At 41.0% G+C, this 14584-nt stretch overlaps 1 protein-coding gene across 1 annotated transcript in view; it reads right to left on the reverse strand.

Annotated features, from left to right (window-relative positions):
- The window catches only part of LOC138019126 (trichohyalin-like), a 28345-nt gene that overhangs the window by 12110 nt on the left and 1651 nt on the right, over positions 1-14584 (reverse strand). Inside the window, exons 3-12 of the mRNA XM_068865798.1 lie at positions 11268-12863; positions 9997-10180; positions 9344-9546; positions 6261-7176; positions 5077-5148; positions 4928-4989; positions 2771-2821; positions 1281-1364; positions 631-696; positions 141-184 (exon numbers count right to left, since the gene is read on the reverse strand). Of these exons, the coding sequence (XP_068721899.1) occupies positions 141-184; positions 631-696; positions 1281-1364; positions 2771-2821; positions 4928-4989; positions 5077-5148; positions 6261-7176; positions 9344-9546; positions 9997-10180; positions 11268-12863 (3278 nt within the window). The remainder of the gene's footprint in view (positions 1-140; positions 185-630; positions 697-1280; positions 1365-2770; positions 2822-4927; positions 4990-5076; positions 5149-6260; positions 7177-9343; positions 9547-9996; positions 10181-11267; positions 12864-14584) is intronic.

The following is a 14584-nucleotide window of genomic DNA, read 5'->3' on the forward strand; positions in this document are numbered from 1 at the left end:
GGGTTTATCTGCGCGCTTCGCTGAAGACACGTATTTGCCTTAATTTCTCTATGATTGGCTCATATATAATACTACACAATACTCTGCATACAGAATGCACATTAATGCCGAATGCGAGAGTTCATTAAATGGTTACCTACCATTCGTCTGGACCCAGAGCATCGGGACTGGTCTTACTGACACTCTGTTTAGATAGGAAAACGACATTAGTGATTGAACGTGAGAAAATGGTAACAAGGTTGCAGCATATTCAAACCCAGCCGATTCACCCCTACATAATTACTTCGAGTTAAAAGAGCTTAAGTGCGAAGCGCCACTGGAACTCCTCCTCTTCGCTCCGCGTGCTAGTTTACATGATCGAGAGACGTGTGGCTACGAGAGAGGCAAAAAACAAACTAGTGATGCGTCGGTGGGTGTTTGAAACACGAGAAATTTATAGTATCAACTGAGTTGATTAACGTAAATTGACGGCCATAGTAGGGAAAATGAAAAGGCTGAAGTTTCAAGCGTTAGCCCTTCGTCAAACTGGAAACCTTGGCTTTTTAGAATCTCTCCGACGACCATTTTAATTTAATTAACTCCGAATCAGTTGATCCTACCAAATTCTACGAGGAAGACAACCTACTGTACCATGTGGAGTTGTTGATTTTCCTTGACAACTTCTATGACTCGCGCCTTAAACGCGTTCAACTCTTCCTAGTGAAGCAAAGACAAACGCAAACAAAGTTAACACCAAGACTAAGGTCGATACGAATTTCATTGATATGGTAACCGTACGGGAAAAAATAGACAAAAGGAAGAAATACGGTGATACACTCTGTGTACTCAACCTCCAATTAGCGATGCAGTACGTATATTGCTTTATTATATAGATACTGATGAAATACTAGGATTTTCCTTTTTCTTAAAAAAAGATTTCACCTTGCGCAGTGAAGATATTATATTTATCTTTCCCATGTGAGGCTAAAGGTGTCGTCAAGGTAACTAACAGGATTAGTCAATCAAATACGAGTTTCCCCTTCCTTGCAAGATACTTTTGTGCTGAATTTTTAGCGGTTGATGACCACTTTTTCGCCTTTTCGAAAATGAATAAGACAAGTTGTCAGTTTTAATCTGGACATTTCATCAGCATCTATATAATAAAGAGAACATTACATCGCCGCTTGGGGATACGAGTTTTATCTTCTCGTGCTGATCGCATCTCCTACTCGTTCGCTGCGCTCACCCGTGTCCCCGGGCGGCCATGTCATATCCTCTGTTTTATAAACCAAGGGACTTACGTCGTAAGTCCTGATAAGCTGATCCTTTTCCTTTAATCGATCGTCGTAAGCTAAAAAGAGTGGAGCCAAAAACTTGGTGTTCACCTAAAAAACAAGAGAGGAGATAGAGGATATTACACGGTGGGGAGAAGATATGAATTTTATGTTTGATTAGCAAGAACAGTAGCGCAAACGCAGGGTTATTAACATTGAAGGGTTGTGAGACGGGACCTCCGGCTTATCGTCCTTATCCGAGAAGACTTGAAAGTCTAACCGCTTTGAGCCAGAAACCATTTTTAACGCTCAAAAATGCAAACTAAGCAAGGTACAGATTTTGTTAGCCTGCTTTATGCAAAAGTAAATAAATATTGATACACAGTCTTCAGGAAGAGCAGAAGGAAGTTTTCAGTGTCGATGGAGAATAAAATATTTTGCCGTCAGCAACAAAATTTGCGACATGAAAACAGGATAAATTTTGAACTGCGAATATAAAAAGTTACCATCAGCGAAAAACATTTTGGGAGATGTTTGCTTCGTTCAATTTTTCTATTGTACTTTTGGCTGCACAAGGAAATCGCAAAATTGACAGTGACATCGAATTCACCTTGCGTGTTTACTCGCGAAACAAAGGATACATCTGTGTCAAAATGATGGCAAGACACCGGGTTTTTGTTTTTGTTAGTTTGTTGTTGTTTTTTTTCTTTCAAGTGTTATAAAGTTTGACAAGAAATGTGCGAATTCAACACAAAGATCACAATCGCCCAACTGTTGAGGTTGACCATTGTTTCTGCAAAGTCAAAAATTTACTCTCCTAGACGAGGTTATTTATCACCAGATAACTTCATCGTTTTGGAAATAGCAGCTGCTTTATTATTCATCAGCGCCACAAATTCTCGCCAATTTTGGGGCTCATTTTGTTGAAACTCAAGCACGCTTCCAACAAACCTGTTTATTTTCGTGATTTATGCACGCACTGCGGGCGTATTGACACCACGGACACTCTTACACTCTACAACCCGGTGACAAAGTGTGTAGTAGTGCACTTACCACAAAAAGGCGGGAATCGTGACATCGTTGGTAAATATGTCCACTCCTGTTACATACGAAAAAACGCCACTCGGTTCCCGGATGTAGTGGTCGTATTGATGTTTCAGTTCCCGGTAAAACACTCCCGTCCATATAATAAATACAACTACTGGTGTTCAAAGGTGTAACCCGCCCGCGAGAACGATGATAGACTCCTTCCTTGGCAACAGGTGAAAGGACAAGTGAAAAGTCTGAGGTCGTAGGTTCGAATCCTGCCTAAAACTCTGATTTTTCAGTTGTCCTTACACCCGTTGCCAAGCAACTACTCTGTCAGCAGAGAAATATCATTTCCACGGGACATGATCGTCACCATGATCGTTTTCAACATCAATATGGTCACGAGCTTTAGAGATGCCATGTCCACTGCATGCAATGGTGGCCATTCTGTATTATTTTATATAACACCTCGTCAAGGATGTACTCACCAACCACGGGGCAGCTTCCTTCTTGTATGGTAGTGCCATGCCTTCTACTTCCTTGAAAAAATAGAGTAATAAAGGGTTGATTTATAACTCAAAACGAGCAACTGAAAGTTAAGTAGATGCCACTTGTTAATAGGACGAGAACCTTAATTTTAGAGGTTATATTGTTTCTCTAAAGCTCGAGTATTACATGATTTGCGCCCTTGCGCAGCGAGCTACAGCGAACTTATGCGCAACAAAACCCGTTATTAATTCTTATTGCATGCAAAATTATGCAGTTTTCATAAACGCCCAGCGCTTGACTTTTATCTATTTATATAGAAATACAACTCCTAGAGACAAAAACAAATTCCAGCCACGCGTTTTGATATGGTACGGAAAGAATATGATTGGGCGATATCACTCGATCGACGTTTTGTCAGCTGATCCGGAGCCGGGAGGCTAAAGAATTTCAGCTTCCGCATCTTTCAGTTGGTCCGAGAGGTTTGGTTTAAACTAAAGAGACATGAGATGGGGAGATTCGCGGCGTTTCAAACTAACGCAGAATGAATAAGGGAAATGTATGACAGTGACCATTGGAAATTTTTAAGGCCTAATTTAATGGTTGGGCTCATGTGTGTCTCCTCATAGCTCGTAGAGCGTCCGACCTTAGTCCGATTTAGTGCTCGGAAGGTCGTAGGTTCCCCAGTAACCCCGAGTCCTAGCTCCTATGAGTCTCCTATAGCTCAGTACTTGAGCATCCGAACTACTAATCGGAAGGTCGTAGGTTCGACTCCTGCAAGGAAGCACTTGGATTTTTTCCGAGTATCCCCGAGTCCTTGCTCCTACGAGTCTTCTATAGCTTAGTGCTGGAGCAATCCGAACTACTAATAGGAAGGTCTTAGGTTCGACTCCTGCAAAGAAGCACTTGGACTTTTTCCGAGTATCCCCGAGTCCTAGCTCCTACGAGTCTCCTATAGCTCAGTGTTTGAGCACCTACTAATCGGAAGGTCGTAGGTTCGACTCCTGCAAGGAAGTACTCGGATTTTTTCCGAGTATCCCCGAGTCGTTGCTCCTACGAGTCTCCTATAGCTCAGTACTTGAGCATCCGAACTACTAATAGGAAGGTCGTAGGTTCGACTCCTGCAAAGAAGCACTCGGACTTTTTCCGAGTATCCCCGAGTCCTAGCTCCCGCGAATCTCCTATAGCTCAGTGTTTGAGCATCTACTAATCGGAAGGTCGTAGGTTCGACTCCTGCAAGGAAGCACTCGGATTTTTTCCGAGTATCCCCGAGTCGTTGCTCCTACGAGTCTCCTATAGCTCAGTACTTGAGCATCCGAACTACTAATAGGAAGGTCGTAGGTTCGACTCCTGCAAAGAAGCACTCGGACTTTTTCCGAGTATCCCCGAGTCCTAGCTCTCGCGAGTCTCCTATAGCTCAGTGTTTGAGCATCTGCTAATCTGAAAGTCGTAGGTTCGACTCCTGCAAGGAAGCATTCGGATTTTTTCCGAGTATCCCCGAGTCCTTGCTCTTACCAGTCTCCTATAGCTCAGTACTTGAGCATCCGAACTACTAATCGGAAGGTCGTAGGTTCGACTCCTGCAAAGGAGCACTCGGATTTTTCCGAGTATCCCCGATTCACTATCGATACAATACAATAAAATAGTTAAACAACAAAAACAACCACTGTTAAGAATCCCAACTGACCGGAAGCAAACCTTTACAAGTGGGGCAAAGAAGTTGAACCAAGGACTACCAGGAAAAAATTCAACGAGTGGTCAGAACGGGTCTTGAACCCGGGATCCCCACATTTTAAGGCATCGAAAAGTAAATCCCTTCGTTTCATTCACAGAAGTTAACACCCAACATCTCTTTCAGTACAATCAAGCTAAACCATAATTAAAATAAATGGACAACGAGAAGCTACTAAAGAGGAATATGTACTAATTACCCGAATTTAATAGTGAAATTATCAGGAGCTTAAGAGCAGGACCTGGAACTCCAAAATCTCACCACTGAGTTAGCGTTTTCTCAGACAGTCTATATTTGAAACAGCTTTTCGCCAAGTCTTGTGCCTCTTAGCCAATCAACACCTTTTATTTAGTGAAGGTACCAGTTGTCCTCTCTTAGTTAGGAGCTCCTATATATTACATAGAGGTTTTGTTGAACCCATGCATACCTCGTAAGATACAGGTCGATACTTCGCTTGATATCTGCTCAGCTCCACATTTAGCCGGTGAACTGCGCGGAAAAGGTAAAATTAACACAGGAAACATCAAGTAAGCTGTCCAATAATTTTGAAAATACAATGAAAACGGGGAAACAAACCTGTGTCACGAAGAACTGCCTGCTCCCGATGCAAGTCCTTGATTTGTGTTTGTAAGACTACGGATGATACCCCTGCAAATATACCAACAAGTCACGATAGACATTGTTGACATAATCTACTATTCAGGGGTTTCAATAAGCACCGACGGCCGACCAAAAACGCCGGCTACTTCGCTCAGAGAAGTCGGCTAGTTTTCCCCCTAAATTGAATTAATTGAAGGATTCCTTCAAACCTAAAGTAAAATTCATTTTTGATGGACTTGAATGTACTTTATTTAAACCTCAATTTCAAAATAATTAATCAGATTTTTTACGTAATTCAATTACGTTCAGTTATTTCCGCAAACATATCAAGACGTTTTCTGCAAAACAGGTTGTTATTGAGTTATCGTTGCATCAAAACTTGTTTTCCACCAAAACAGTAAATGCTTCTTTTAGTTTCATTGGTTAAGCCTTTTTGTTCGCTCAGATTAAAATGACATATTCTAATCGTTCCACTGAAATGATTTCTCATGTTGACCGAACAAAATTATTGCGGTTTGTTTAGACAAACAAAAATGTTTCAATTCGCGCTTGAAAAAACGCGCAAAAAATGATGACATGAAATTGCCGAAACGTCATACAACGTTTAAATCGTTAATTTTCCTTTTGAAATGATTTTCCAAATCTTTCTTCGCTGCATGCTTCTTCGCGTAACTGCGCACTCAGTGTCGCTGTTGATAAGAAATCTTCCTTTAACTTTGTACTCAAATTGTCGCCCAGGACGCTGGAAATCGCATTTCAGAGCTTCCAGATTTCAAAATTTTCTGGGGGAGCATGCTCCCAGATCCCCCTAGACGAAGTGACGGGCCCTTGCTTGGATGATGCAGTCGGCTACTAGCCTTAAACCAGCTGCTTACTTCAAATTTTATTGAAAACCCTGACTATTCAATCCCGGGTTGATATTTCTTGATGGGAGTTGTACACGATTCTTCTTGCTTTTTCACATTAACTGACTTAAAAAATTGGGTGGTTGACAAACTGGCAAATGAGGAATGAATTTGAGAAAACGAAAAGGGATACCAGACGAATATATGGTGAAAACGTAAGAAGCGCTGTTAAATGACATTTTTAAGACCAAGAACGATTAAAAAGAACATCCTGTGCGTTTATCACAAGCCACTGAAAGTAATGAAAAATAGCACCTGTTCCTTTCTGAAGAGAGAGTGCCAGTTGCTTCAAGGCCTTATTTTCTTCCTGTAGTGAAGCATTAAGCTCCATACAGGCCGCCTTCTCCGACTCCAGTAATTCAATTCTTCCTCTGGACAATTGATACACCTCATCGTCCCGCATCACTTGCGCCGCCTGAGTAACTTCAGCGTTTGTTTTCGTGATGACATTCTCTGTTTCAATATTCGTTTCGCGAGTTCTTCTAGTCTTCCGCTCAGATTTGTTGCGCGCACTCTTTCCTTGGGAACTTTCAGCTTTCAGATTTTCCTCCGCATCGAACTGACGAGACTGCTGACCCCTTCTTCGCTCTCTCTGCGAGCCCTCTTCCCTCGAAACCTCTAAACTATCTTCCACATTATCCTTTTCATTTGACCTACGTCCTCTTGTCCTACTACTCCTTGTTTTCCCTTTATCGTAATGAACGTCTGACGTTCCCCTTGTATTAATTAACCTTTCCTCCATTTCAGCATCAGCATTTGAGCTGCGCCTTCTGGTCCTCCTAATGTGACCTTCCGTTTCATCGTGATAAGATTCTGGTTTTCTGCTCCTTGGTTTATAAGGTGACTCGACTACGTCAGAATAGTCGACTGAATAATCAACTGAGAGCGCGCGCTTCCTCCTCTCTCCCAGTTTCTCACGGTCAGTGTTCTTCTTCGTCACCCTCCCTTGATCTTCCCCTCTGTGTTCATATTTCGCATCTCTTCTGTCCAAAATCTCACTCTTAGCTGCACCCGCAGTTTCATCTTTGAAGGCGCTCATTTTTCTCCTCCATTCTATCTCGGCATCAGCATGTTTTCGTGCCATTTCTTCAAGTTCTCGCTCTAAGTGTCTGCTCCTCGCCTCTTGTTCGTTTATTTTCAACTTCAGCATTTCTTGGTTTTGCTCTAAGGCCTGTCAATTTAAACAAAACGATATTGAATAAATCCCAGCATAACCCATCAGTGGATCTTTCCTCAATTTATCAAGCAACGTTTAACAGAAATAGACGTTTTAGTGGCAACGATCTTCCTCGGAATTTCTTTCTTTTATTTGCATTTGCATTTGTTCTCACTCCAACGTTTCCAGGTGATCTGATGAGGTAATTCGGAGGGCTGGGGAGAAACATTTTAACGCTGTATCCCACAACTGTGCGCGGCCCTAATTTCAAATTCAACATGGCAGCGGTTAGGTTAGATCTTGTCTGGGCTACTTGAATGTTCAATCAGTAACAGGAAATGCGGTAGACACGTAATGATCTGGCCCCAGTTGTTCAAACGATGGATAGTGCTATCCGCTGGATGACTCAATTGGTTTTGCTAGTGTTTATCCGCTGGATAGTGATTTATCCGGTGGATAGCGCTATCTATCGTTTGAACAACTGGGGCCTGTTGAGTTTTCGCGATAGCAATACTGTAGGGAGTTTGGAAACAACACCTACATGTAAGGCCGCGCGCGGTTGTGGGATACGGCGTTAAAATTTTTCTTCCCAGTCCTCGAAATTACGCCACCAGATCACCTGGTTGTATTTTACACCAATTCTACCATCTCAGACAAGACGGTGTTTCTACAGTTTGGTCCATTTCTTAAAACCTTCAGGGTAAGGTTGGCGCAGTGGTGAGAGCACTCGTCTCCCACCAATGTGGGAGGTTCGATTCCCGGGGTCACAGCGGATTTAGACTCCCCCGGTCCTGATCCGCCAGCGGATTTGGACCCCTCGGTCCAGGGGGCCCGTTTCTCGAAGGTCCCGAAACTTTACGGGCCATTTTCGGGTGTCACAATTCCTTTTGTATCTCAAGAACGGCGAGGATTTAAGTCGACAAACTTCACAGTCATTTTGCTTTTTGATACCTTGAAAAAATGTCAAAACATCGGCTCTCTAGAACAAGTGGTTGACAGTTTCACAAATGCCTTTTCGGACCCGAAAAGTTTTCGGGATTTTTGAGAAACGGGCCCCAGATCCGCAAGTGGATATGGACCCCCTTTCTCGGATTTGGATCCCCCAGAAAATAAGCGTTCTTTTGATAAAGGTAATAAAATTCCCTTGCAAATTGCTTTTAGTTGTAAAAAACGTTTCCTGAAACTCAAGTCAAACTTTGCTCAGTTTCTCCTTATTGAAAATTAATACGAGAATTCATGACTGGAAAAGTTTGTCCTCGTAATCAAGTAAACTTCTAAACATGAGTTTTCCAACCAAGTGGTGTTACTTCAAAAAGTGGCACCTCCTTTGTGAAAGCGCCCCTATTCAATCTATCAAATGGAAGGGAAAAAGAACTAAAAAAAGAAACAAAGCCTTACGAAATGGTCACAGCTTAAGGCTGACTTTTCTTTTTCTCCTTATTAGAAAATCAACACGACAATTCAACGAGTTCCTAGTGGGTAAATTTCAAATCACGCTTAAAAGCTTCAGAAAGGAGTTCAAATTCGCATCTACTTTACGAAATGCCGCCGCGAATGATTTAAACAAGATTTACTGAATAATTAACTGATCGGGGGGAACAAATCTAAGGAGGTCCAAATTCGCTAGGACACCGGACCCGACCCCAGAGGTAGGTTGAGTTCTGGATTCGCTCTGACGAAGGGCTAACGTTCGAAACGTCAGCTTTTAGAATCTCTGTACGGTGGCCAATTTACATTATCAACTCCGTTGATAAAACCAAAATTTTTGAGTTTGTGTAGGTTCTCTACTCTGCTCCGAGGGTTTTTCTCCCGGTTCTCCAGTTTTCCTCCCTCAGCAAAACCAGCATACAGCTGATTCCAGCTGGCTGTAAACTGCGCTCCAAGGTCATACATGGACCGTATAACGGCTGCCAGAGGAGCCATCGTATGCTTTCGGTTCAACCTTGTTGAGCTGCGCCGTTGCTGCACTTTGCGGCGCCCGATGACCAGCGAGACAGTTGTTATTTTAAAGTGCGATAAAAAACAAACGCCTTGTAATAGTACTTCTGCCACGTAAGCACTTTGACTCCTACAGCTTAACTTAGGCACCACAGAAGGTAAAGCAAACTTTTATAAAGCTAAGATGTTTTTGAGAAACGGAAGCCAACCAGAAATTCAGTCGCTTATTCATAGTGCATCAAACCTTTCTTTCATGTGTAAAGCTGTTACTCTGTTCTTCAAGCCTTTGCTGCTGCAGCAGGTGCAATCTCTGGAGCTCACTCTCTTGTCTACGTTGTTCATTCAGGAGATCTACAATCTGTCGTTCCTGCTGTTTAATCTCAGCCAAGTCGTCTCCTGCTGGGCTGAGAAGGCTCACACTGGATTGCAGTTGTTTTTGCTGCTCCTCTGAAAAACAAGAAAGTTGTTCATCGTCATCATAATCCATTTCCACCTCAAGTGGGAAGGACGTTGCATGGTATGCTCGCCCCTCCCCCTCCTCCCTCTTTCCGACGGTCCGTAGCAGTAGTAGTAGTAGTAGTAGTAGTAGTAGTAGTAGCAGTAGTAGTAGTAGTAGTATTCCCGGTTGCCATTGGAGTTCTGACCCAAATAGTTTGGTTGCAGCTGTGAGTCATGATCCAGCCAATGCAGTGAATTCAAACTCTTAGAGCAATAGCTTCAGTAAAAATACCATTACGAGTTACAACTTTTATGAAGAGATGGACGAAAAATGCTGAATAATCCAAATAACTGGGATCCAAACAATAAAATATGGACAACATTTCCATGCTTTCAACCCTCCCAAGTGAAATATAGGTCGGAGATGAAGAATTCATCTACCAAGGATAAAAATCTTACCTAACTGCCTAATTTGATTGCACAACTGTTCCTGTTGTTTCAGAGCTTGTGCTTGTTGATTCTGAGATTTTGATAACTGTTCCTGTTGCTGTTGAAGAAATTCCTGCTGCTGACGTATAAGCTCCCTTTGGAGTCGCATATCTGCCTCACCAATTTTTGGTCCACGAGGAGAAAGATCAGCATTCTAGAATTAGGTGCAATAAAGATTTGATTGCAATCAAATAAAACGCCTACGCCTACGTTATAATAAATTCAACATTTCTGTGTACATTTACACATGTACATGTACACTGACCAGAATAATTATATAAGATGTGAAAGACAAGATTGAAATCTACCTTACTTGTACTAAGCAGTGATGCTTAATTATCAAATTTATGATGAATTTTTAATAAGAAACAAAGACTTTGTCCTACTCCTAATGAGAACTATATTCTTTTTATATTATTCCTTGTTTAGATATGACATCACTGAGCCATGGGAGATTCTGGAGTCTGATCCTACAAGTGCATGAAGACCAATACACTTTTCAGTCAAGATAACATATTTTAAGAACTGGAATGTACAACTTTGCCATATTCCAAACGATATAAGAGGAGAGAGTGTTTTGACGTTACACTATATGTACCTAACAATTTTCTCCAAAATGTGCGGTTCCAGAAATTATGTATTCACCAATCATAATTATTATTTATAATAATTTGGTTCTTTGTTTTCAATATTTGCACAATCCCTTCCTCGTGGATCTCTGGAGAAAATTCTCTTTACTTAAAGACACTAGGCCTTCTAAGAATTTCAAACAATGTCCTCTTGAGGGACTTGCATGTGGTAATTTTCTGGAACCACACATTTGCACGAGTTAAAGGCCATATAATAATATATTTATTGTCTGTAACCACATGGTAAGTGACGTCTTCTTGCCACTTATTTTTATCATTTCGTAAAATTGTTGCCCAATTGGCATTCATAAATAGTGGACTGCAGAACTTCCCTGTATAATATTGCCACAGCTTGAATGGAAATTGGAGGGTAACAAAGAAAGAGGAACATTTTTGCTTCTTTTCATCAAAACACAATTATCAATATTAAACTGCCTTCAATTTTTGCAAAGGACCTACAACATTTTTTATATTCACTTGGTACTTAAGGGTGACATTGATTTGTTGCTCCAAATTTCCATAATGATTTGACGACACAGTGACAATATGAAAACACCTGTACACTGGCTAATCATGTACACCACCCTTTGTCACATAAAAACTAACAAGTACCTCATTGAACTCTTGCTGCATTTTTTCCAGAGCCCTAAGCTGCTCCTGTAGTTTCCACTGTTGTCTTACAACTTCCTGTTGCTGCTGCTGTTGAATCTTCTGGTGTTCAAGTTGTTCATGGTACAAAGCTTTCTGTTGTTCCACCAATGCCTCTAACTGCCTCTGCCTCTCAGCAAATGAGGTCTCGTTTGCCTCTTTTACCTCCTCCAGTCTTTTGAGCAAAACTGGGTCAATATCATTTCCTTTCCTCTTAGGCTGGAAAGGGCTGGTATCTTCTGTTGATCTCATTGATGCAGATTGTCTATGCTTCTCTTGTTCATTAAGTGAGTGAACAAAAGATGACACCTTGTTCGCCTTTTTTGCTTGTTTTTTGAAACCCTTATGGCCACTAGTTTGTCCTGACCGTGCTTCACCGTTTGGTGTCTGAAACCCTTTTTGAAGATTTAAATCGTCATCGATTGCAAATGAACTACCTAAATTTGGACTGCTTTCATAGATTCCAACTTTAGCTGATTTAGGCTCATCTCTTGACAAACCGTCTTCTTGCTCTTGTTCAAAGGACCTCGTTTCTCTTCTTCCCTTTTCTGGAATGTAAGTTACCAATTCATCTTGTCTTTGCATTTCTCGCTCATTGAGTAACTGAACAAAAGATGACACCTTATTATCTTTCGCTAAATCTGGCTCATCCATCAACAAACCGTCTTCTAGCTCTTGTTCAAAGGATCTCCTTCCATCAAAATCACTGGAATTCTTGGCTACAACTCTTCTTCCTTTCTCTGGAATGAGAGTTGCCAATTCATCTTGTCTTTGCCTTTCTTGCTCATTGAGTAACTGAACAAAAGATGACACCTTATTAGCTTTTGCAACTTTTGTTTTGAAACCCACATGGTCACCTGCTTCTCCTGATTGTACTTCCTGGGTTGGTGATGGAATTGCTCCCTGCAGTTCCAAGTTATCAACACCTGCAAATGTATTGCTTGAATTCAGGGTTGTTTCCTCGATCTTAGGGCTAAAAGGGCTGTCTGTTGAAGTGTCATTAAACTGCTCTCGTTCAAAGGTTGTCCTCCCATTAAAATCAATGGTGTTCTTAGGGACAACAGGTGACATGTAAGTGTCACTTTCTGATGAAAGATCACTGAGAGCAACTTTCTGTGATACCCCCTCAAATCCCAGTCGCTCAACTACTTTAAGAGCTCTCCTTTGTTCATCAGTAAGCCAGCTGTCCTCTGGTGTGACACCAGGTACTGGAGGGAGGGGTTGTCCCGGACCATCCAGTTCATCTTGCTCTGACACCTGCCCTTTCTTTCTGTTACTTCGTCTGGGAGCCTCAGGGGTTGAGTTACCCAAATATGGTGGAATTGGTGGTACATCTCTTTCACCCTCCTCAACCACCTCTTGAATTGTAATGGGTGTTTGTATTTTCACACTAGATTTCTTTGCAGCAGGTCCATCAACTGAATCTCTGTTTTCCTTCCTTTCTTTTTTGCTGCCTTTCTTGCTTTGCCTTCTCCGAGGCCCGCTCGTTGTTGTGCTCTCTTCATAATGACTAGTGACATCTGTTAAGTCATCACTGCTGTAATCACTACCGGAATCATTCTGTTGACAAACACAAGATTAACACAATTCAAATTTCAGTTTGATCAACTATCGCTCCATACAGATACAAACATATGCCAGTTTTATCCACTCAAACAGCTAACTTACATGTATATAATTTATAAGATTTGGGATTCCTTTCAGCCTTTGGTTTGTACTTCTGCTCTTTTGTCACCACTTTTTTTAAAGAGACTTTTTTAAATGAAAGAGTGCAAAGAGAAACACATCAAAGATGTCATTTCTTAAGAGCAAACTGTAATGAGAAAAAACCCACATATGGAATACAGAAGATATCCAAACCGAAGATTGCGTGCCAACAAATGATGTTAAAATGCTCTTTTGGACAGAACCTATGAGGATTGTCTCACATCTGAATTTTCTAATAGGAGGAAAAAACATGTGGAAATTGACAAAGATTTTGTTTTTCAATTAATCTGATACCAGACAAAAGGATATATGAAATAAATCATATAATACTGAACTGCGGATATGAAATCAAGTAAAGCCATGATCCTTGCAGTTATGGACGCAATTTTATTTTAGCAATTGCGTAGAGAAGCCTGAAAAATTCAGGACTTCAACGAGGTTTGAACCGGTGACCTTGCGATACTGGTGCGACCCTCTACCCAACTGAGCTATGAAGCCCCTGACGTTGGGAGCTGGTCATTTGCGGGTTTTAATTTTCCTGTGAGGAACGAATCAATGAACAAAATGATATATGAAATAAATCATATACTGAACTGCGGATATGAAATTAAGTAAAGCTATGATCCTCACAGTTATGGACGCGGCGATCAGAGCTTTACTTGATTTCATACCTGTTCTACATGTACAGTTCAGCATATGATTTCCTATGTCATTTCGTCAAACTTTAAAATCTTTGTGCAAATTTGTCCCAGATAGATATACATGTACATGTAATTCATCTGCAGTATAAAAAAAAGCCATTAATAAGATTCGATAGGAATCACAAGGTGTCTAATAATTATGTTATTCTGACCGTAATGATGAAGCCCCGTGAACCAAAAAGAAATACTTAACATCCTTAGGCTTTAGGTTTTCTACAATTGTGCCATTGTTCACAGAGAAACATTAATTTCACCTCTGTAACCCCAAACACAACCCCAACCAAACAGAAATAAACAAAGTTCTTCTAAAGGTCCAGGAGAATACCCTGTGACATCTTAGGCATGGCATCTGACAGAATGTGGCGATGCGGATCTGCATAATTCCCTAAAATCCACATCCTCTGCATAATTACGATATTTTCCACATAAAACAGAAGAAATGCCTGATATTAGTGATAAAGCAGCTGATTACCATCCTCACAAACATAAAATCCAAAGAGATCAATTGACTATTTTGAAACGCTTATTTTCCTGAACATTGAAGAAACAGGCCATTTCTTTTGCAAGATGAATTCCACACAGTTTTCAGCAATGAGCCTGGGCTCTAGTTAAACCGTTTTCATAACATACCCTACGCTAAAAATTTTTAAAAAAGATGTGACGAGATATGAAAATTTAGCCACAAGTTATAGTCACAAATTAAATTGCATCATTTGTAAAAGTAGGGACAATCATTGCGATGAAGTTTTACAAAACAAAATAGGAGCCCGCAATACATATGTGTAAAAAACTGCTGAAAATGGTGAATGATCGAGGGAATGGATCGTTGTCCAACCACATTGCAATTTTGCACCACATCTCAAAATTGAAACA

The sequence above is a fragment of the Montipora capricornis genome, chromosome 10 (assembly GCF_036669925.1).
Source record: "Montipora capricornis isolate CH-2021 chromosome 10, ASM3666992v2, whole genome shotgun sequence".
Taxonomy (NCBI): domain Eukaryota; kingdom Metazoa; phylum Cnidaria; class Anthozoa; order Scleractinia; family Acroporidae; genus Montipora; species Montipora capricornis.